This window comes from Canis lupus, chromosome 29 (genome assembly GCF_048164855.1).
Source record: "Canis lupus baileyi chromosome 29, mCanLup2.hap1, whole genome shotgun sequence".
Taxonomy (NCBI): Eukaryota; Metazoa; Chordata; class Mammalia; order Carnivora; family Canidae; genus Canis; species Canis lupus.
The window spans coordinates 36,978,737-37,002,307 of NC_132866.1; the positions used below are offsets into that span (position 1 = coordinate 36,978,737).

The 23,571-nt window shown below is 41.6% G+C and overlaps 2 protein-coding genes and 1 pseudogene across 13 annotated transcripts in view; 1 reads left to right on the plus strand and 2 right to left on the minus strand.

Annotated features, from left to right (window-relative positions):
• Nucleotides 1-23,571, plus strand: part of SLC16A12 (solute carrier family 16 member 12) — a 79,666-nt gene that overhangs the window by 50,046 nt on the left and 6,049 nt on the right. For 10 of the 12 annotated variants that reach the window (XM_072806166.1, XM_072806165.1, XM_072806161.1 and 7 more), the window contains 4 exons: nucleotides 3,187-3,433; nucleotides 15,559-15,662; nucleotides 19,109-19,252; nucleotides 21,046-21,625. In XM_072806166.1, coding sequence (XP_072662267.1) covers nucleotides 3,324-3,433; nucleotides 15,559-15,662; nucleotides 19,109-19,252; nucleotides 21,046-21,625 — 938 coding nt within the window. In that variant the 5' untranslated portion in view covers nucleotides 3,187-3,323. The remainder of the gene's footprint in view (nucleotides 1-3,186; nucleotides 3,434-15,558; nucleotides 15,663-19,108; nucleotides 19,253-21,045; nucleotides 21,626-23,571) is intronic. The other 2 variants (XM_072806169.1, XM_072806170.1) reach the window with 2 other exon arrangements.
• Nucleotides 5,062-6,108, minus strand: LOC140620606 (probable UDP-sugar transporter protein SLC35A4; annotated as a pseudogene).
• Nucleotides 6,456-7,119, minus strand: LOC140620607 (SLC35A4 upstream open reading frame protein-like). The gene has a single exon (XM_072804740.1). The coding sequence runs from the start codon at nucleotides 6,825-6,827 to the stop codon at nucleotides 6,516-6,518; it is 312 nt and encodes a 103-aa protein (XP_072660841.1). The 5' UTR covers nucleotides 6,828-7,119; the 3' UTR covers nucleotides 6,456-6,515.

Genomic DNA, 23,571 nt, shown 5'->3' on the forward strand with positions numbered 1-23,571 from the left:
TGTTGCTTGCAGGGGCCCGTCAGGTGTTGTATATGAGTGAGACAGCAGAGGTTGGACGGTACAGGAGTCAGGGACAGAGTGAAGTGGGGTTACAGGCCTTATCCAGGAATGTGCTGGTACTTGACTCTCTCTGACAGCTGCCACAAAAGAATGCCTGTCTGATATCTTCAGCACTTTCAAATTTTCAAGGGAATTGGGAAATCTAAAGTTTTAGGTGTCTTAGTCCATTTGGGCTACTGTAACAAAACTACCATTGACTGGATGGCTTGGATAACAACCTTTATTTCCCACAGTTCTGGAGGTGGGAAGTTTAAGATCAAGGGGCTGGCAGAATGGGCACGGGTGAGAGCCCACCTCCTTGCTCCCAGACAGCCTCCTTTATGCTGTGTCTTCATCTGGCAGAAGAGGGTTAAGGAGCTCTCTGGGCCGCTCTATGAGGGAATGAATGCCATTCACTGTCTTTGCTCTATTTGCTCTCTGAACCCATAGGCTGCCAGGTTGTTCCAATGGCTTTAAAGATGCATATTTGCAAGATTCTACTGTGAGCCCTCCCCACCCCCAAGAATTGTAGTTTTAAAGTAAAATTTTTATTAGTTTGATTTTCCCATAATTTACCAAGTGGTACATAGCCTATGTTCTAAGTAATGCATGCTTTGTCATAATTAGAATGATGTTTCATTGAATCATTTTTACTTAGGATTTCTTCTGGTGCTCATAATCCAATTGTACCAAACAACTGAGTGATTTGCTCTGTCCAGGGGAAAAAGTATCTGTCAAAACTCTTATTTTTGCCTCTTAAACAATTAATCCCTAACAGTAATTCAGAAGCCTGTCTGACATGTTAAAGAAGACTTTAAGAAGCACCTTATATCACAGTTTCTGTGGGGCCAGAATCCAGGACTCAACGGGATCCTTGGCTCAGGATGTCACAGGCTGTGGTCAAAATGTTGACTAGGCTGCATTCTCAACTGGAGGTTCACCAGGGAAAAATCTGCTTCCAAGCTCGTTTGGGATATTGGCAGAATTTGTTTCCTTTCTGTTGTAGGGCTGAGGACTTTAGCTTTTTACTATCTTCCAGAGGCTGTCCTCAGTTCCCACAGGCTGCACACAGTGCCCTCCATGTGGCCCTCTTTCTAGGCAGTGTGCAATTAGCTTGTTCATCAAGGTCAGCAGGAGAGTGAGAACAAATTTTCTAGCAAGATTGAGTCTTACATAGCACGATATAATCTTGGGATTCATCTCCTTTCACCTGTGCCCTACTCTCTGGTTAGGAGCAAGTCACAGGTCCCACCCACACTCAGTGGGAGGGTTTATACAAAGTCAAGAAAAACAGGAGGTGGGACCATAGGAGTACCTTAGAGTCTGCCCCCCATAAGGATTCCCAGTGCCTTGAAATACTACCTGGGACATAGTAGACACTCAGTAGATTCTGGTAGTTGAATGACTTAATGTTGCAGATATTACTTCTTTGCACCATGTATTGCTAGTGTTTTTTTCACAAATCTATGGCTTATCATTTGGCTTCATTTATTACATGTTGTGATATGTAGAAATGTTAAATTTTAATTAGACAAATTAACTCAAATTTCCTTTTGGTTTATTACATGACTTCACATCTCAGGGAATCCTTCTCCTATCTAGAGACCAGATAAATATTTGCCTGTATTTTCAGCTGGAATTTTAATGATTTCTTTCTTTTTCTTTTTCTTTTTCTTTTTCTTTTTCTTTTTTTCTTTTTCTTTTTCTTTTTCTTTTTCTTTTTCTTTTCCTTTTTCTTTTCCTTTCTTTTTCTTTTTCTTTTTCTTTTTCTTTTTCTTTTTCTTTTTCTTTTTCTTTTTCTTTTTCTTTTTCTTTTTCTTTTTCTTTTTCTTTTTCTTTTTCTTTTTCTTTTTTGCATTTAACTCTGACCTATCTAGAAGGTTAAGAACTAAAGGGAGAGGGCTGCCTGGGTGGCTTAGCTGTTTAGCGCTGCCTTCGGCCCAGGGTGTGTCCTGGAGACCCGGGATCGAGCCCCATGTTGGGCTTCTTGCATGGATCCTGCTTCTCCCTCTGCCTGTGTCTCTGCTTCTCTCTCTGTGTCCCTCATGAATAAATAAATAAAATCCTTTAAAAAAAAGTAGAACTAAGGAGAGAGTTGTAACATAATATAATGAGTAATCCCTTTTTCTCCACCAATCTTTACTACCTTATTTAGCTATGTTGAATTATTATGTACTTGGTACTGGGCCCTCTATTCTGGTTCATTTATTTGTCATTCTCTTCTTGCTTTAAGTATACACGTAAAATATTATAGTATTGGGGACACCTGGGTGGCTCAGTGGTTGAGTGTCTGCCTCTGGCTCAGGGTGTTGTCTCGGAGTCCCAGGATGAGTCCCGCATCAGGCTCCCCTCAAGGAGCCTGCTTCTCCCTCTGCCTATATCTCTGCCTTTCTCTGTGTCTCTCATGAATAAATAAACAAAATCTTTAAAAAAAATAGCATTGAAGAAGAAATTTAAAAAATAAAAAATAAAAATTATAGCAGTGCTAGTCAGAAATGCCAGAGAAGTTACTATCAGACTCATTCAGTGTCATAGGTAGGACATGGTCTAAGTTGTTGTAACAGCGAGACTCCAAAATACAAAGGCTCAAATAAAATGGAAGTTTTTTGGTATTTAGTATTATGGTGTAGAGGTATGTGAAGTCCAGAGCTGGAGAGGCAGCCTTTCTCCACCATCCTCTGGGGACCTAGGCTCCTTCTACCCCGTAGCTCTGCTAGCCCCCAGGGTGCTATCCTGGTCTATGTGGGTGAAGCTGTCTCACCCCCACATCCATGCTTGTCTTCTGTGTGTTAGAAGTCCTGGGAACGTAACTTTGCCTTTGGGCTCATGAGCCAGAAATGATATATTATTTTTTCTTCTATATCTTTTATTTAAACGAGACCATGTTGCCACATCTACCTTCAAGAGAGGCTAGGAAATATGGTATCAAACTGGGTGGACATGGATTTGGCTAAAATTTGGGAGGCTCTATTATTAAAAAGAAGAAAAATGGTGCCAGGGACAATTAATGGTCTTTGCCCCAGTCCAGCATTCATAGTTACAAATAATCAAATTTAACAGGAAAGTAGTGATCATTTTTGTCAAGTGAAAAAAATCAACCTTGGATATGTCAATAAAATATAATTATGTCCTGATTTTTGGTTTTAGATGGCCAGTAACTCATGTGCCAGGTAGCATTCTATGCCAATCTTGAACGCCAATTGGAAGTCACTGCACGGCATACCTGGTCCAGGATCATAACTGGGCTACTGGAGTAATTCAAAAAAGAAAAAAGAATTGAAGCCATGGCAAAGGGAACTAGAGTTCGGTCTACCTCTCCTCCAGATGGAGGCTGGGGCTGGATGATTGTGGCTGGCTGTTTCCTTGTCACCATCTGCACCCGGGCAGTCACCAGGTAGGTGGCATTCTCTTCTTCATTAATAAGATGATCTGGCTTGTCTTTTCTTCTAAGTTTGCTTCATTCTATTTCTGAACCTGTCATTCTGAAAATATCTGTTTAGGTATGGGATATGTGTGTGTGTATATTTCCTTTGTTTGAATGTCTTTTTCTTTGCAAGGAATGTGATTTTTTGACACTTGAAAGTCCTGGATAGTGGTGTCTTCTATAATATCTGGCACATAAACCTGGGGTATTAGGACATTTTTAGACTAATGTTGTGGCTATTCCAGCCATTTGTTTTCATAAGCAGCTCATCCCAGAAAAGAAAAATATGTAAGGTCAAAACATCCTTATTTTTTTTTTTTAGAATTTTATTTATTTATTCATGAGAGACACATAGAGAGAGGCAGAGACACAGGCAGAGGGAGAAGAAGGCTCCCTGCAAGGAGCCCAATGTGGGACTCGTTCCCAGGTCCTGGGATCACACCCTGAGCCAAAGGCAGACACTCAACTGCTGAGCCACCCAGGCGTCCCCATAAGGTCAAAACAATTCTTGAAAACCTCCTGACTCACCAGATACTGAGCTACTGAAGGCTTATAATCTAGAATTTAAATTCTTCTGCTTCATCTTACATTTGTCTGTGCTGCTGGATGCTAAGTTCTAGGTTGAAGGAAAGGAACAGCATAAGTACAGGCTACTCTCATTCTCATTTGTTCATTTCTTCTCTCTTTCTTTTATCCAAGGGCATAGTGTTGAATATGCTTAAATTACACTTGTATACCTTGTGACTCATTCATCTTATTTATATGTGGAATAAATACATGCTTGAACTCTGCATGTGCTAGCTCTTTCCTCTACATGTGCTTTCTTTCATTCAAGTAAGAACTATTTGTTGCTCTTCTCTGGCAACACACCTTTAGCAGTGAATGAAAGTAATCTGCAGTAAAAACTTTTTTAAATGACATCCTCAATACACACATGCATCAATATTTCCCCCCATAGCAAATATATAATGCAAGAAAGAAGCGGGATATTTGTTTTTGCTACAATAAGAGTTGGTTGATTATGTATCATTAAAACTATAGATTTGTTTAAAATAATACGATTGGTATTGAAGCTGATTTTTTTCTTCTTTTTTTTTTTTCATAGTCAATTGCAGGAACAACCTGCACCCCAGAACACTTTATTAAGACCTTATTGCTTACATAGTTAGAGACACAGATTGAGTTATGCCAAATTTCCCTGTGCCTGGTTCCAGGTTACTCTGTGTAGAGCTTCCCTAAACTATTGAGAGCTAGGACACTGCTAGGCAGGGGCAGGACCCACAGTGAGAAGAATGGTACCTCCTAGGAGTTGTAGAGGGGGCAGTGGGCTTTGAGAAGGCCCTTGGAGTGAGCAGAGAGATCAGGAATATAGCCTTAAGCCAGGGCCTAGGGGCAACATTCCCTGAGATGAGTCAAGCTCCAGCACTCGCTGGAGTTTCCAGAACAAAGCTGGGTGGATTTGGAGAGCAGCACTGTGAAGGGAGCAGGGGGCATTGTCTCCAGGTGCTGCTGGAGACTCTCCAGGGTTACTCTCCTGGAGTAACCCTTCATTCACTCACTTCCAGAGACTAACCTGGCTGCTCTCACTTCCCCACCTTTTGTCACAAGGCATTTGTTACAGGGCTGGCTGCTGAGGAAAAGGTCAGGAGGCCTGGGAGGTGGCTCTGATGGTGGCCAGTCTTCAGGGTCAGGAGTCCAGGTGAAGGTGGTCAGGGGCTAGCGGCTGCCATAATACAGGTGCACAGCCAGACCAATGAGCAGTGTGGCCAGGAAGAAGGCAGCTGTGAGCTGTAGCCACAGCAGGGCTGCTGAGAACACGGCATTGACCACAGTGAGCAGGACACAACAAACAGGCGTGTGATGCTGCTGCCGTGCTTCATGACAGCTGACACGAGTAGTCCATTTACTGCCTGGCTCAGTACCACAAGCGCTGCCTATCCTGAGAAACCCTCCAGGAGGCCTGGGCCAGGGCCGCCACCTGCATGCAGACCTAGATTTAGGAGCATACCAAGTGTAGAGGAAGAGGTTCTGAAGTGCTAGGGGCAGCCACTGTCGCTTCATGAGCAGTTCTGTGTACACGGACGAGAGGCCTGAGATGAGGCAGTACAGGATGAGAAGCAGCAGTCCAGTGGAGTGATATGCAGGGGCATGGGGCCAGCAGCAACTGCTAATGCATAACAAGCCCCTGCCACCATCAGCAGCAGTGGTGCTAAGCCCTGACGTGCAGAGAGGCGGTGCCGGAGACAGAGGCAGTAGAACAGGGCCATGCTTCCAATCTTGAGATTGCTCAGCACCTGGTAGGTGCTGGGGTCCATATAATGTTGAAGATAGATCACTAGGTTGTTGTTAGCTCCATAGAGTAGGGCTGATAGTGCAAATGGGGCAGCCTGGCACCATGGTGGGGCCTCCTGGGGCCATGCCTGCCAGCCCACCAAGAGGGAGAAGGCGCACAACAGTAGCTTGGTCAACTCGGTCAGCCAAGGAGGGCCGGAAAGGCACTTTGCCATTCACATGGCACAGTGCCAGCAGTGGGGCATGGGCACCATACATGGCAGTGGATAAGAGTAGCATCAGGGTACAGCGGGCCTGCCTGGGATGACCCAGGCCTGGCATACCCCCATCCTCTACACTCATGCCCAAACCAGACCCTGGGCGGCCTGTGTAGCTAGCAAGGGGGCAGTGGGAATTGTATCAAGTTTGGGGAAAATCAGTATGGAGCCAGCTCCCCGGAGGGAGGAGCTGTGGTACATTGCTAAAGAGTATACTGAGAATCAGAGTCAGCAGCAAACTCCACAGTCAGGGATGGAAAAGAAAGGGGCTGGTGGCTCTAGAAGCCACAGTTTTGGGGTCAGTCCCATGGGGTTAAGGAAGGGCATCCAAACTGCTGGCTGATAAGCCACTGTTTACCCTCTGTAGGAAGGAAAGCAAGGATGTGGGGAAGTTGGAGGTAGCAAAAGGGTGATAGGTTGGGAAGCAAATACGGTGTCTGTGGTTGAAAGGCCTCTACCTGCGGCCAGAGGTGTTCATCCTTTCTCCCCCATGGGATCCAGAGCTAGTCAGGCCCCTTTCGCAATGACCGAAGATAGTCCCTCAATGTCTTCTCCACACTGGGCATGGCATATGCCTGAGCCGCGTAGATGCCAGTGAAGGTACCCACAGCAAAGCCCAATACTGCTGATGCCCTCAGTTTGGCCACCACATAGCCGGCTAAGAAGTCCTTGAGGAATGGGGAAGACAAGAGCAAGCCATCCTGGCTCATACCACTGCTGACTTCTTCTCTCACACGCTGCTGCAGGCATTCCAGATGGTTCTTGAGAAATGCCAGGTCCTTAAGCTTGGGTGGAGAATCCTTGTCATCTGCCATCTTCCCCGGCTAACTTGTTCTGATTTTTTTCTTCTATCTGTATCATGGATCTTGTGTGCTGGATGTGGGGAGTCATAATGTTAAAAAGGAATCTCTTGGTTCTTACATGTGTAAGCTTCCATCATTTCCATGATGGGAAAGTTCTGGAAGTGAGTTTAGGGCTTTATAAGGAGGGCTCAGGTTGATATATTTTGGGTAGTAGAGTCTTCATGACTCAGTTTAGGCAGAATAGGCTTATTTACCCCCATGTAATAGATTAGGACACTGGTGCTCAGAAAGGTTAAATGATTTACCTACAGTTTTGATCTGGTGGGACAAAACTGGACTGGATTGCTAATCTTTTTTTTAAATTATTATTTCTTGTGTATTTGCCATTGCACATGCACACATGATCCATTGACTCCTTCCAACACAAGTCAGGCACTTTCCTATCCTGTTATTTCTCATACATGCCCCATACTTTGGCCTGATCTTCCACATACACGTGTCCTCTCTTATTGCCTTTTCATTGTGAGAAGTGACTTTGCTTCGATCTTTGCCTTCAGTCTTTGCCTCTGCTCCAAGATGTAGGCACTTTGAGGAAGCTCTGTGGCCAGTTCCTTGTCCCATCGGATACTTTGCACCTTATCCTCTAGGATAGCATAGTCCTTCTAAACATAGGTTTTTAGAAAAATTGCCTTGGTGATGGAATCATTGTCTTAAGGTAGGCTACTTCCTAATATCCATAGGGTTGTCCTGTCAGTGATGAGAAGTCATGGTGCCAGGGGACAGTTGCTTCTAAATTATTTTTACAGAGGGTCTCTCCTCTCCTCATCCTGTTGGTAACCAGTCATAAGAATTGTTACCCCAATTTGTGTACAAACAACTACACATTAAGGTTGGGAGATGTGGATTCTTTGAGTGCTGCCCTCTGGAACTGTGAAAATAACTTGGGGTAAGGTGTCTGTAGAAAATGGAGGACTTATATCAAGGACACTGATATATTGTTGCTCTTTAATGCCATTTAGCATCTTGTGTGGCTTGTCTTGTTTGGCAGGACACTGAATCTCAGTTTTTTCTCAGTCACAGTGGATTTGCCAGTGGAACCCATGACTGTCACCAAAGGCTGAAGGTCTTGCATATATATATTTTAGGTTGTCCCCTTAAGTTATCAACTTCAACTTAACAGAAATCAGGTCCACTACTACATAACAATGCATTCATTGAGGACAAGGCTCTATCTAGGTGCTTCCCCAAACACAGATGTTGGCACACCACCCAGTGGGCTCAGGCACAAACCACTGAAATACAAATCAAAATGTTCTAAATATACATCAGGTAAAAACAGAGTGTAAAATAACACTGGTGAGAGAGGGGTTCATTCTGACCTTGGAAGTTCAGGGCAGGCTTTCTAGAGAAGTTGTCCCTGGAGTGAAGTCTTGAAGAATGGGTAGAATTTGGCCAGGAAGAAATGGAGAGAGATGTTTCCAGCTGCATCAGGTCCATGCACTTCATCTGCTATTTGCTCTGTGGTAACGGTGGGCAGCCCCCATTCCTGAAGAGCTAAGAGTTTAGCCGGGAACTGGAAGAGGGTTGCGGCTGGTAGAAAAGACCTATTTATTATCAGAGGTTAATGGGAGAGGCTGAGAGGGGCATAGCTAAGCAGAATTAAGCTTAGAGGAGAAAAGTGTGAAGAGACAGCCAGCATTGGAACTCAATGTCATGAACAGGCAGCAGCCAAGAGGACTGGAGATAGGGCCAAGGAAAGCCACCGGAAGGATGATTTGTCAAGGCAGAGGGTCAGTTAAGTCTTTTTCTCCCATTTAAACTGTATACTTAAAAATTAAACCATATGGGGGCGTGGGGCCTGGGTGGCTCAGTTGGTTAAATGTCTGACTTCAGTTCAGGTCATGATCTTGGGATCTTGGGATGGAGCCCCACATCAGGCTCTAAGCTCAGCAGGGAGTTTGCTTGTCCCTCTCGCCCTTCCTCTTCTTCTCCCTGGGCTTTCTCTTTCTCACTCTCCCTCTTTCTAAAATAAATGAATAAATCTTAAAAAAAAATTAAACCATATATGCAGATGGTAAAAAATTTGGACAACAGAGATGCATATAATAGTCTTTTTTCCCTTACTTTCTGAATGCCAGTTTTACTGCCCAAAGTTAACCTTGTTGGGCAGCCCCGGTGGCCCAGGGGTTTAGCACCGCCTTCAGCCCAGGGTGTGATCCTGGGGACCGGGGATCAGGTCCCACGTTGGGCCCCCTGCATGGAGCCTACTCCTCCCTCTGCCTGTGTCTCTGCTTCTCTCTCTCTGTATCTGTTATGAATAAATAAATAAAATCTCTCTAAAAAAAAAAGTTAACCTTGTTCATAGTTTCTTTGGGCCTGTACAGAAAAATTTCAAGAACTTTATATCCATATATAAAGCATATTCTTTTCATATTATACACAGTGTTTTGAACTTTTTTTTGCTAGGTAATATCTCTTGGAAATACTTCTATACCAACACATACAGTTCTACCTCACTGAAAAATAACTGCTTAAAATTCCATCACAAGGATGCATACATAATTTAACATATTTTTATTGAAGGACTTTTGTTCCCTGGTTTTTGCTTTACAGATAATGCTACAATCATGACCTAGGCCACTTTAAAATCGTATTTCAGCTCCTGCCTTGTAACTAGTGATACTGCCTTACATGTAAAATTTATGTAAAGCTTAAAGTTCCCCAGGCTATTAAAGCCATCATTCTTATTTATTTTCCCTCTGTTTGTTAATGTGTATTGATTATTTTTTTTCCTTCAAGATAACCTTATTAGCAAACACATTCTCTATTTTAAGAATCATATTTCATTGTGAAATTACATGACATTCTATTTGTAAACTGACAGCTTGAGTTGCGGTTGACTTGAAAAGCAGTAGTTGATTTAAATGTTCAAGGAAAACCTCCAGCTATGAGACCTATTTTTCTCTCAACGTCTTCTGGATCCAAATTAAGTTAATTGCAGTAGATGTCTAAGTCCTGTGAAATTGAGGAGCTCTTTTAACAACAGCTGAATTCCTATAAATGATAGCTAATGTTAGCTGAGTACTTGCTCTGTGCTGGTTAACATTGTTGCAAGCACTTTTCATTCATTAAGTCATTTAATCCTTGAAACAACAGAGGTTGAATGATATATCCAAAGTCACGTTGTTATCCTGAAACCAACATTGCACTGTACGTTAACTAAGTAAAATTTAAGTAAAAATTAGAAGAAAATTATACAAATAATCCACATTTACTTTAATAAAAAATTAAAGAGCTGCAAAAACCAAAAATAAAACAAACTCACACAGTTAGTGAGTAGTAGTTCTTTTTACTACTAGGCTGCACTGTCTAGTGAATCACTTCCTGCATTGATGTAGTGGATAACTTCATCAACCAGAAGGAAGTCTTAACCAAATACCAGATGTTGTCAATATCCAGCTCTACAGAAGCCAAAGAAGAGTTTTATAGCAGAGTGATAAGGTGGAGATAGTAGGCACTTTGTCCCCTTGAGAGAATGTATCTTTGAGAATATTATTTCACACCAGATGACACTTGGGTGATACTTTGTTTCCTCATTCTTCAGAATAGAGCCTATCAACCCTTGAAGGATGTAGGAGTTGTTTGCTACTGCAGCGTGATCTAATACCTTACGACAGATCTAGTTGTGTTTATCAAACTGCTTATTTCGTAAATGAGGAAATTGAGACCCTGAAAGATAAAGCTTTATCAAAATTCTTACTCAGTGTGAGCATCAGAGATCAGGACCCAGCTTTCCTGACATATCAGATGCACAAATTTTCCAAAGTACAGTAAAAATTACTTCTGGAGTGAGAAGCACATGTGCTCCCAATAACATTTGTTTTCTTTAAGGTCAAGCCTATGTTTAGAAACCATAAATCATTAAACTTTACCATTTGAAAAGTACTTTTCCCTTTTGAGAATAAATAAGTGATACAATATTCTTCCTGTTTTTTTTTTTTTTAATTCTTTATTTTTTTTTTTTTTAATTTTTACTTATGATAGTCACAGAGAGAGAGAGAGAGAGAGAGAGAGAGGCAGAGACATAGGCAGAGGGAGAAGCAGGCTCCATGCACCGGGAGCCCGACGTGGGATTCGATCCCGGGTCTCCAGGATCGCACCCTGGGCCAAAGGCAGGCGCTAAACCGCTGCGCCACCCAGGGATCCCTTCTTCCTGTTTTTTAAAAAAGATTTTATTTGTTTATTTATTTGACAGAGAGAGATAGAGAACAAGCAGGGGGAGTGGCAGAGAGAGGGAGAGGGAGAAGCAAGCTCCTCAATGAGCAGGGAGCCTGAGGGGCTCCATCCCAGGACCCTGGGAAAATGACCTGAGCCGAAAGCAGACGCTTAACAGACTGAGTCACCCAGGTGCCCCTATTCTTCCCATATTTTATGAAAGTCACAGCCAATCAGAAGCATACGTGTGGTTATTAAACTACCTCTGGCACACTGACTCACATGTTTAGATAAGAATGTCCGGTGTTATTTTTGAATTTTACATACCTAAAGCTTGACTGATATCACTAGTCAAGTCAGTTAAGAAAACCATCAAGCAGAAAACAAAACCATAAAGCAAGAAAACAAAAAGTCACAGAGACAAACATAGTCGTACAAATATTAAATCCTTCAGAATGATTTAGTGATGAGAGGGACTATGATTTACAATCCCAAAATGTCTTATCATCATCTGGGACCGTTTTTTCTTAGGCTTCTGCATTTCCCTCCTACGAATTCGTCTGTCAGCATATGCACTCAGATTCTTCATATCTCTACTGTACCTTGTCTAGCTACACGTTCCTGGGTAGCTATCATCTGGTCTTCGTCTTTCCTTTCCTTCATATATGTCCTTGAAGCTGCTACTCAGCCTTGCTTCCTCAGCTTCCAATCACTTCTTTACTCATGCTAATCACTTCTTCCTTCAATACCTTGAACCTTGGACAATATTTAATGAGCACCCACTACATGAAAGGTAGTGTACTAGATATTTGGGATTAAGTGCAAGATAAGACAGATATGGCCTTTGCTGTCACAGGGCAACAGTCTGGTGGAGAGTACACACAAAGGCGAAGGGAATTGCTATAAGCCTGTAATGTGGTTAAGTGTCCTGCATGTCATGTAAACATTTAAGAGAGGTGTCAAACCCAGATTCAGGTAGTTAGGGAAAGCCTTCCTGGAGGAGTTGACTGTTATCTTGAGAATAAAAGGATGAGGCAAGCTGAGAGAGAATCCTAGAAAGGAAGAAAAATCTTTGATGTTCAGAGGTGTGAAACAGTACGGGTGGTGTGTTGAGAGTAATGGAAAGCAGCTCCATCGGTGTGAAGTGCAGAATGCATTTCGGGGTGGGGGACAGGGGTCGGGGGTGCACACTGAGAAGGGCCAGTCATGTAGGTCTCAGAAGTTGTGTTAAAAGGTTTGAAGTATCAGGATACATTTCACGTCCTAGTAAAGTTACTCTGACCATTGTATGTAAAATGTAGCCAAGGCAACCGTGTGAGTTTGGGGAGAACAGTTAGGAGGGTTTGGGCTGTAGTCCAGGGGAGAGGCATTGGCATGAATTATGAATGATAAGGGGAATGCAGAGATGTGGAGGCATTTGGGAGATAGGTATAAGGTAGAATAAGTAAAATTTGACCATAGATTAGACTCTCAACCAGGCTGATTTTGGTCTTCAAGGGGCACTTGGCAATGTTGGGAGACATTTAGGGTAGAGGCCAGGGATGGTGCTAAACATTGTATGATGCACAGGACAACATGACCAAAATGTTAGTAGTACTTGGGTTGAGAAACCTGGGCTAAGGATAACTTAACTATTTTGATAATGAGGCTAAATCCAAGGGGTGCCAGAGTGGCTCAGTTGGTTGAGCTTCCAACTCTTGATTTTGGCTCAGGTCATGATGTTGGGGTTGTGGAATTGAGTCCTGTGTCGGGCTCTATGCTCTGAACAGAGTCTGCTTGGGATTCTCTCTCTCTCTCTCTCTCTCTCTCTCTCTCTCTGCCTCTTCCCCAGCTCACACACATGCTATCTCTCTTCCTCTCTCTAGATAAATAAATAAAATATTTTTTTTTAAATGAGGCTGTATCCAAGAAGTTATTTTTCTCTTAAATTGAAGGCCTTGTGATTAGGAGAAAATAATAGACTTTTTAATGCTGGTCAAACAATCTTTGAGATGTTAAGAAACATGGGGCTCCTGGGTGACTCAGTCAGTTAAGCGTCTGACTCTTGATTTTTGGATCAGGTCATGATTTCAGGGTCATGGAAACAACCCCCACATCAGGCTCTGCACATCAGGCTCTGCACTCAGCAGTCTGTTTGAGATTCTTTCCCTCTCCCTCTGCTCTCTCCCTCCAGTTGTGCAAACACTTTCTCCCTCAAATACGTCTTTTACCAAAAGATACTAAGAAACATCACAGAGGTTTTTTTGTTGCTGTTGCACTGAATTAAAACTAGCTTAAGGCTGTTGCAGTTAATTCATGCTTTTAAAAAAGCTCTGCAATATTTTAATTAAATTCAAATTCATGGGACGCCCGGGTGGCTCAGCAGTTTAGCGCCGCCTTCAGCCCAGGGCGTGATCCTGGAGTCCGGGGATCGAGTCCCACATCAGGCTTCCTGGATGGAGCCTCCTTCTCTCTCTGCCTATCTCTGCCTCTTTCTCTGTGTCTCTCCTGAATAAATAAAATATTAAAAAAAAAGAAATTCATATCATCAGCCCAGTAGTTTATGTCACTGTTCTCCATAACATTACCTATGACTGTGTTACGGTACTTCAAACTCTGATACAATGATTAATCTAGCATCAGATCTAGTGCAGTATGTTGTCTGGCTTCTTAAATCAGTGGATGCAGAAGTGCCACTTTTCATATCCTGTGACAGAGAGAATTACCTAGGGTGCTCAGTGCGGGGAACAAGAGCAAGACTGTGGTGAACACAGTGGAGTGTCACTCAGGCTCAGCCATGGTGGATCCATCAGCAGAGGACCTGCAGCTGTCAGCGTCCATGGGCTCCCTCCCCCACGGGTGGCCACCTCCCCCAATAGCAGGAGCACACCCTGCCAGGGGCGCCCGCCCACATACAGGGATGGATTGAGGGAGGCGCACAAAGGGTCACCAGAATCCTCAGTTCTTTGTGTTCCTTAGAACACCATTACCTTCTTTCTGTATTTGAAGTAAATTTTGGTTTGAAAAAAGCATGGCCTCTCTACCTCCATACTTGCTCAGTTGTAGATGTAGCTTACCTTGTGCTCACTCTGCATCTTACCAGACTCCCACACATTGTGAGTCTACCAGAGTTTGTGTCTCTAATACTACATCTGTCAAGGGAAAGGCAAAGAATCGAAGCACATTGTATGTGTGTCTCCACTGCTTGTGTGCGTGCCCCATTTTCCTTTCGACTTCACTTACAAAAGACAAATTCAAAGATAAAATTGTTAGGAATTTTAAGACTGTGACAGCTGAAATTCTGTGCTTCTGAGTACCAAATTCTGGGCAGTTGCAGAGGATGCATGCTGGTAAAGCTAGACTTGCCTAACATAATCACTCTGGTTATACCTGATTCTCTTCCTTTTTCTTTTTCTGCATCACCCACCTTCATATCCAGCAGCAACTGGAGAGGGGAGGAGTGAAATAGCAGGTTACCATGGGCTGCGGAAGCATGAGTCAGACTGTAGCCCTCTGGAAAGACACTGACAACCTCCTGTCTCATCCCCATCAGGGCCTGATTCACTCTTGCTGTCCCGGAGTACTGAAAGCTCCTGCCCTGAGTTAGGAAACTTGCTAATCTGTATGATGTTCATTTCAAATTGTACAGTGATACAAACTATTGCTCGTGAATCACTTAGGTCTTTTTTCCCTAAGTAATTAACAATTTTCAACATAAAGTTTCTCTTCTCTATTTCTCTCTCTCTCTCTCTCTCGATCATTTATAATCTCACCATTCAAGTATTTTCAATTTATATACTTTGGCATTTTTCTATTTATATGAACTCTGGGTTGTTTTTTTTTAAATCAAAACAAGCCTTATTATATAAAGTACTTTGTAACTTACTTTTTTACTTAACATTGCATTGTGGATTTATTCTCAAATTAATAAATATATATCAAATCATCCTTTTTAACACCTAAAAATATTTTATTGATAATTCAAAATGTATTTATCCAGGCTCCTTATTGATGGGTAAACAGATTCATTATGATATTTGGCTGTTATAAATAGTTCTCCAGAATATATCCTTTCATGTGTATCTACTATTGCTATTATTATCATCATTTGATTATTACCTTTTTAAAACCTGGAACTGAAATTGCCTGGTGATGTATCTTAATTGTCAAATTTTAATTGGTGTAACAACCTCTTAGAAGTTACAGATGTTAGTGAAATATTAAAATAAATATGAACTCATGTTTCTGACCTGCCATCTTTTCCATAAAACCTTCCCTACAGCAGTCATCCTCATACCCACTTGGCTTCAGCAGCCCTTCCAGTGGATAAATATTTGTTTTATCCTTTAAATGGCCCAATAGCTTCTGACATCCCACTTACTATGGTCCAACAATGTACCCCTGAAAACCAGTTAAAGCCTATGGAGATTCAAACAGCTGAACCAGAATTTCAAGCTGTGGTTTAGATCCATGTTCATTCATTCAAATAATAATAATAATAATAATAATAATAATAATAATAATAAAATGCTTGCACTGTATTTTTCAGATGTATTTCAATTTTTTTTGTGGAGTTCCAGTCGTACTTCACTCAGGATTATGCACAAACAGCTTGGATCCATTCCATTGTAGATTGTGTGACCATGCTCTGTGGTGAGTATTACTTACCAGGGATAAATAGTTACTGGATAATCTTGAACTATACACAACAATGGTCTTCTACTGCTTTTGTTTATCCATTTTTTTCTGAAGAGCAGATCTTTGCTAAAAATTGGCTAAGACTATGTAAGAAGAAAAGACCAATCCTACTTTCAGCCAAACCCAACCAGATATGCTCTTGGAATTAATGATGTTGGCTGAGGGCAGGTGGAATAGGTAGTTAATACTCTGAAAAAGATACATATTATTTGGTTCTCCCATAATGAGATAGGATGCTGGGCATCACAGGACTCCTCCTGATTTGGGAAACAGGTAACCATACAGTACATGCAGGGCTTCTCTCTTTTAAATGCTATGGTCGCCTCATTCTCCAGGCATGTAAGCAGTCATTGGATAGCACTCTGAGCCATTTCTATACAATCTCCTTAAACAAGTGCCAACAATATGTGCATCACATCTCAAGTCTTGTTTTCACTCTGTTCCCTTCCCAGAGGTTCAAAATTTGGCTCATGGATTTCATTTTTCATGCATAAATCTTCATTCTTAGAAAAAGTATGAGGGAAGGATAGGAGAGTGTAGTCATGAGATAAGCACACTCACCATGGCTATAATTTCATTCAAAGAACCCCAAGGGTACAAAGTATATAGAGTATTCTCAAAATTTGTGGAATCTCTCAATCCATCATATAATTGAGAAAAACTAACCTTGAGATTTTTCTTTTTGAACTTTTTTTTTTCTTTTTGAACATTTTAAACTGAAGTTACTAATATCTTAGAGAGTTTCTGAGATTTGGTCAAATTGAAATGATCTGTTTGGATTTTATTTAATTATTTATTTCCATTTAATTATTTTTTTAGATGAATCCTTAGTATTAAAAAAAAAACTACTTATCTCTTCAAGCCATGTTTTGGTGGCAAAAGCGAAGTACCATATTATTCAATAACTTGTAAATAACCTCAACTAACTTTATTCTAGATACTGATTCATATTATTTTTAGAAAAAAATGTACATACTCAGGAATCAATTGAATTGTGCTGAAATGTATTTCCTTTGTTGGAAGGAATTTGAAAGCAGTTTTAGCGAGTTTCATGAGAAGGCTGAGTTGACTCTGTCTCCTGATAACACTGGAAGGTCTTATGGGATCAAAAATAGCTTCATGTTCACTAATCTATTTTTTTAAAACCAATAAGACAATCACTTTGTTTTCAGGGTCACATTATTAGTCACAGCCTTTGTATGAGCATGCTGAGTGAGCCATGTTTATCTTTCTCAGAGGACACAGGTGACTCATTTCCCTCACTGTTACCTTCTGGAGAATATTTGTAATCCCCAGAAGAGGAATAAATGGCCTTCGGTGACCAACATGATCACGGTGACTGTGTGATAAAGCAGGGTCATGTTAGATGTTGCATTTTTAAATTCAAAGACTTGAGGCCATGCAAGGACTTCAGGCCTGCTGTATCTAATTACCATGCGCCCACTTGCTCGCTCACCTGGCAACATTAGTTAAGTTCAGGAGATGGACAAGAGGCTGCAGAGTCATATATAGGACACTCACTAGGGGCATTGTGCCCTATGATAAACAGAGAAGTAAACATTTTTCACTGAGTTTGGTCGAAATTTTCTCACTTGCTGATAGCCATAGCAGCAGCCTGGAGAATTAGATATATTCTCAGGAGGTTTGCTCCTTCCTGTGTTTGAGAGGTTGTATATACAGCCAGCCACTGTTTTAACTAGACAGGAGACATCAAGCTGATGACTGGTTCCATCACGTACATTTTTGGTTTTGTTTTTGTTTCGTTTATTTTTTTTTATTGGAGTTTGATTTGCCAACATATAGTATAACACTCAGTGCTCAGCCTGTTACGTGGCCCTTCAGTGCCCATCACCCAGTCACCTAATCCCCCCACCCACCTCCCTTTCCACTACCCCTTGTTCGTTTCCCAGAGTTAGGAGTCTCTCATGTTCTATCACCCCCTCTGATTTTTTTCCCACTCATTTTCTCTCCTTTCCCCTATAATCCCTTTCACTATTTTATATATTCCTCATATAAGTGAAACCATATAATGTTTGTCCTTCTCCAATTGACTTACTTCACTCAGCATAATACCTTTCAGTTCTTTCCATGTCTAAGCAAATGGTGGGTATTCGTCGTTTCTAATGGCTGAGGAATATTCCATTGTATACATAGACCACATCTTCTTTATCCATTCATCTTTCGATGGGCATCAAAAATGTCCATCAGTTTGGCTATTGTGGACGTTACTGCTATCAACATCGGGGTGCAAGTGTCCCGGCGTTTCACTGCATCTGTATCTTTGGGGTAAATCCCCAACAGTGCAATTGCTGGGTCATAGGGCAGGTCTATTTTTAACTCTTTGAGGAACCTCCACACAGTTTTCCAGAGTGGCTGCACCAGTTCACATTCCCACCAACAGTGCAAGAGGGTTCCCCTTTCTCCACATCCTCTCCCACATTTGTTGTTTCCTGCCTTGTTAATTTTCCCCATTCTCACTGGTGTGAGGTGGTATCTCATTGTGGTTTTCATGTGTATTTCCCTGATAGCAAGTATCACATACATTTTTGAATCAGGCCCCAGGTGCAGCCTGATCAATATGAAGTTATACTCCACAAATACCCAGAGAACTTGCTCTTCTGATCTTGTTACTAGGAGTACTGGGATCAGTATGAGTTGTTCCATAGAAAGAATCCACATGCTTTCCCCACCCATCTCCCTAGCCATCAGTCTGGGAGGCCCAAGGAGACAGAGTTAAAAGGGTGAAATGACCCTGCACTTGGTGTCGGGTGCCCTGAGCTGTACTTCTTGGTGATCCTGGACATGTCATATTCCCCCAAACTTCAATTTCTCCTCAGTCACTTTCCACTTTATTTGATACTCTATAACCTGGAAGTCGGCACAATTCTGACACAAATAGAGTGAGGCCCACCAAAATGTCACCATGGACATGAAGCGTTTGTTTTGATTTCTCATCCACAGGGTTTCCTAGAGCCTGAAAACAGTACCAGATTGTGAAATTTGTCTGTGGGCTTTTCCTGGCCTTTCCTGCCTAATGCTGCTGGCCACACGGTGTTGCTCATTTTCTTCCTCACCAGCTAATGGTCATAATTATTGCTAATGGTACATGATTAATACTATATGAAACATATAAAGCCCTGAGATGATAGAATGGAGAAGTGGAAGGGCTACTGAAATGCAAGTCAGCAGACTCGACCCTATGTCTAGCTTTGCTACAGGTTCTCTGTGTGACCAGGGACAAGTCGTTTCCTCTCTCTTCAGTTTCCAAATCTGTAGAATGAGTAGGATGGGCTTGATGCTATAAAGGTCCATCATTCTTGGCTTAGCCAATACAACACCAGAGCCTTTTCACAGTGCCATCAAGGCTTTTCTGTTGAACCTATTTATTATTGTTTTTGAAGCTCCACTTGGGAGTGTTGTCAGTAACCATTTATCCTGTCAAGTGGGAATCATGCTGGGTGGCTTGCTTGCATCTACTGGTCTCATCCTGGGCTCATTTGCCACCAGTCTGAAGCATCTCTACCTCACTCTGGGAGTTCTAACAGGTAAGGGCACTTTGTACCACTTTGTCTCACCCCTCCCCATTCAGGTATTGTCAAGCACATCAACAGAACCATAATCCATAAAATATTCATCTTGTTAGATGCATAATTTAGCTGATCTCTCTTCTGCCCACCTACCTATCAGTTAAAAGAGCTAGAAATGCAATTGATTGTACTACTGTAATGAAAATGTATCACCACTTGAATTCAGCCATATGATAGAAGTAACTGCTGGCCTCCCCTCTGGCAATAGTGTATGGCTGCGATTCTGTATCAGAAGCAATGAGATATTAGCCAGCATAACATAAATTTTCAGCAGTGATCTTTCTCCCAACATCTTTGCTAAGACATAAAAATACTGCCTGTGGTCAACCTGAGTTGCCCCTGCTTTATAGTGAAGATCATTGTCTAGTAAATGGGAGTTTAATTTTTAAAAAAAGCCCCTTATTGTGAATATTCTTATATTATACATTCTCTCTCAATGTTATGGAAGTATACTTTAGAGAATTATAGGGAACCCTGTAGGAAGAGAAGTCACCTATGTACATTCCATAAATCACACCTAAGGAGGCTACTTAGCATCAAGGTGGGATTGGTTGGTAGCACTGGAGTGGCAATTTGCCCCATCACTCAGAGGGATGTGTAGTAGCACTCATAGTCTGGGTACTGTGCATAGGGTTAGCATGATCTGGCCAATAAAGGACATAATCTCATAGTGATTTTATAAATCTAGCTCTGTCAGCTAAAAAAAAAAAAAAAAAAAAAAAAAGGTATCTGTCCTATGTCACCCAAAGGGCCCACCTGCTAGGGTGTCTAGTCATTTCAGTTTCCCGAGGAGCATCCTGGTCTTAGCACCGAAAATCTCACATCCGGGAAACCCATCAGTCCAGGCAAATCAGGATCATTGGTCACCCTGCAGTACAGATGGAAACAGGAGCTGATGGTGGTTCTGTTTTTCCATTTAGATGCCATGAATTCCAGGTTTTACACCCTTCAGATTTTCTTGACTTAACAGGAATAAGAGCTGAAAATTTTTAAGAGGCTTTCTGCTGACTTTAAGAAATATTTTCAGGTTATATGTTCACATATAAAGTTGACATAAAGTTTCCCAATTATGTGAAATTGCTCTGGAACTTTCATGGGATCATGTATGCTATTTAAATCCAAATTCCAGGGTGGTCCAGATTATCCGAGTTCTGTTTTCTTTCTTTTCCTCTTTTTTTTTTTTTTAAAGATTTTATTTATTTATTCATGAGAAACACAGAGAGAGGCATAGACATAGGCAGAGGGAGAAGCAGGCTCCCCCTGGGGAGCCTGATGGGGGACTCAATCCCAGGACCCCAGAATCACCCGCCGAGCCAAAGGCAGGTGCTCAACCACTGAGCCACCCAGGTGCCCGCAGAGTTGTGTTTTCATGGGCAGTGAAGAGTTGAGGTAATTCTCTGGATAATTTATGATAAAAAGAGTGTTAATGGGGAGAATAAGTTGGTTAGGTCAGCATTATCCTGATTTTCTTGTTAATTCAAATTCAGTTTGTGTAATAGTTTCTAAGTTCTACATTTCATTTTAAGAAGTCCTATTTTTTAAGATTTTCTTCCCAAGGGGAAAGTCATACATATACTGTACTCTCCAAACTGGGTGACCGGTGGGGAAGACAGCTTCAGCTTGGTGAGGAAATAGTTTTAAAAGGCTTTGACAAAAGGCCAGATTCTCCTTTATCCAAATAAATGTATTCTGAGAGGTTTTCTTTCATTGGCTGTTGATGGTAGCACTCATAGACCTCTCTCTCTCTTTAGGTCTTGGATTTGCGCTGTGTTACTCTCCAGCTATTGCCATGGTTGGCAAGTATTTCAGCAGACGGAAAGCTCTCGCTTATGGGATTGCCATGTCGGGAAGTGGCATTGGCACCTTCATATTGGCTCCTGTGGTTCAACTCCTTATTGAACAGTTTTCCTGGCGGGGAGCATTACTCATTCTTGGGGGCTTCGTTTTGAATCTCTGTGTTTGCGGTGCCTTGATGCGGCCTATTACTCTGAAAGAAGACCAGACAACTCCAGAGCAGAATCACGTCTGTAGAACAGAGAAACAAGACTTTAAGCGAGTATCTCTCTGCTCCACTTGGACTAAAAAATGGGGGCAGACCTGCCTTTGTTGCTCTTTGCAGCAGGAATACAGTTTTTTACTGATGTCAGACTTTGTCGTGTTAGCCATCTCTGTTCTGTTTATGGCTTACGGCTGCAGTCCTCTCTTCGTGTACTTGGTACCTTATGCTCTGAGTGTCGGAGTGAGTCACCAGCAAGCTGCTTTCCTTATGTCCATACTTGGGGTGATTGACATTGTTGGCAATATCACATTTGGATGGCTAACTGACAGAAGGTAAAAGTCATTGAAACCACACTTGGTTCCCTACCAGGGGACTTTTGAGTTTTGATTTCCCCTCGTCCTCTTACCCTGTAGAAAACCTGTGTCTGAATCCTGTTTTCAATTCAATTGCTGGTTTTTCTAGTGAGAGGTTGGCAAACTTTTCCTAAAAAGGGATAGCTAGTAAACATTTTTGGCTCTGTGGGTCATATGATCACAATTATTCAACTCTGCTGTTGCAGCGCAAACCAGCTGTAGACAATATGGGAACAAATGGCCATGTGCCAGTGGACTTATGGATACTGAAATCTTAATTTCTCATATAATTTTTACATATCAACATAATGTTCTTTTGATTTCTTTAACCAATGACTTGAAAGTAGAAAAACATTCTTAGTGCACAGATAGTGCAAAAACAGGTGGTGGGCTGGATTTGGCCATAGTTTGCTGGCCTCTGTTCTAGATGGTTTAGGATAGTGAGTGGGTCTAAGTTGTAGAAACCTGTGTTAACTACAAGTCCTGGTGACAGATTTATTTCCATGCCAAGTCAAGTCAGTGTTCAGGCTGGGTGTTGTGCTTTTAGTTATTTTTTAACGACCTCAGAGACTGTCTGGCGATGGAGAGAGGAGCAGAATTCAGTCCAGGCAGGAAGATCAGATGCAATAACTATATATAATCTATAGGCACATATTTCTGTTTGTCAATACAAATAGCAAATACTTATTTCATTATCATTTTAGGCTTAGAAATCAGAGTTGTCAGAAATCTGCCAAGTAGTTTCTTCAGCTAATGCTTATCTGTTAGAATTGAAGAGAGCGAGGTACTCATCTTCTCATCAATGATGGACTCTTCACACTTGAGCTATGACCTGGGAGAGCAATCATCCTGTGGCTTCTCACATATTATGTCTTTGGTAATTAATCAGGGTTCAACTGCCATTCTCCAGTGCTATGAATATAATATTTAAAATTCATTCCAAAAAATGTAATGGTTAAGGAAAAGAGGGGAGAGCAGAGGTATCTATCTTGACAATCAACTCAACAACAGCCCAGTGTAGGTTTGATAGAGGTATCTCTAGTTGGAGATGTTCAAGACCTAAATTCTTGTGCTGGCTCTGTCCCTTATTGTCCCTGTGACCTAAGGAAAATCACTAACTCTCAGATCTTCAGGGGTCATCATCTATAAAACAGGCCAGTGCAATATTTTTCTATTAACCTCTTAGCATTCTGTGAGGCCCAAAGGGGACAGTGGGTTGAAAAAAATGTTTGTAAAGTACTAACTACTGATATTTGCTGAGTCTTTGAAATAGTGATGTGTTGTGCTTTTAGTTATTTTTTAACAGTGCTGATATTTTACTGAGTCTTTGAAATAGTGATGGTATCAATGCCATTTGGTATCAGTCATGAGTTTGGAGATATAGAGGAAAAGTGGAATGCAAGTGCCACTGGGAAGGGTCAAAATAAGACTTAGTCCTAGTACAAGACCTTCATAATCCCTGGCAAATCATTTTAATGTCTTCATATTCTAGCTTCTACCTTGTAACTTGGGTTTTTGAGCATATATAATGTGCCAGATACTAGTGGAGGTCCTATATGAAAGCATCTAATATGATAGAATGCTAGAAAATATTAGTCTCCTGATACTCTACATGTTATTTTACAACTATCCTCAGGGTAACCCTATGAGATAGATAAACTTCCCATTTTATAGCTAAAGAAATTGAGATTAGGGTTAAGCAGTTAGCAGGTGATAGAACTGGATTCAAACTTCCATCTTTCTAACTTCAGAGCATATATTATTTTCTGCCACACCATGTTTCCTGGGAAGATGAATTGTGTTTTCATATACCAAAAGAAAGATAAGCAGACAACATAGATAACACACCATGGGAAGTTATTCTCTATGAATAACTGCAGTGCTTACTGCTGCATGGCCATGGTTCTAAAACTCTTTGATAGAAC

What these genes read in the sequence shown, in the direction of transcription:
- LOC140620607 (XM_072804740.1), bottom strand. Translation starts at nt 6,827, where the DNA reads ATGGCAGATGACAAGGATTCTCCACCCAAGCTTAAGGACCTGGCATTT.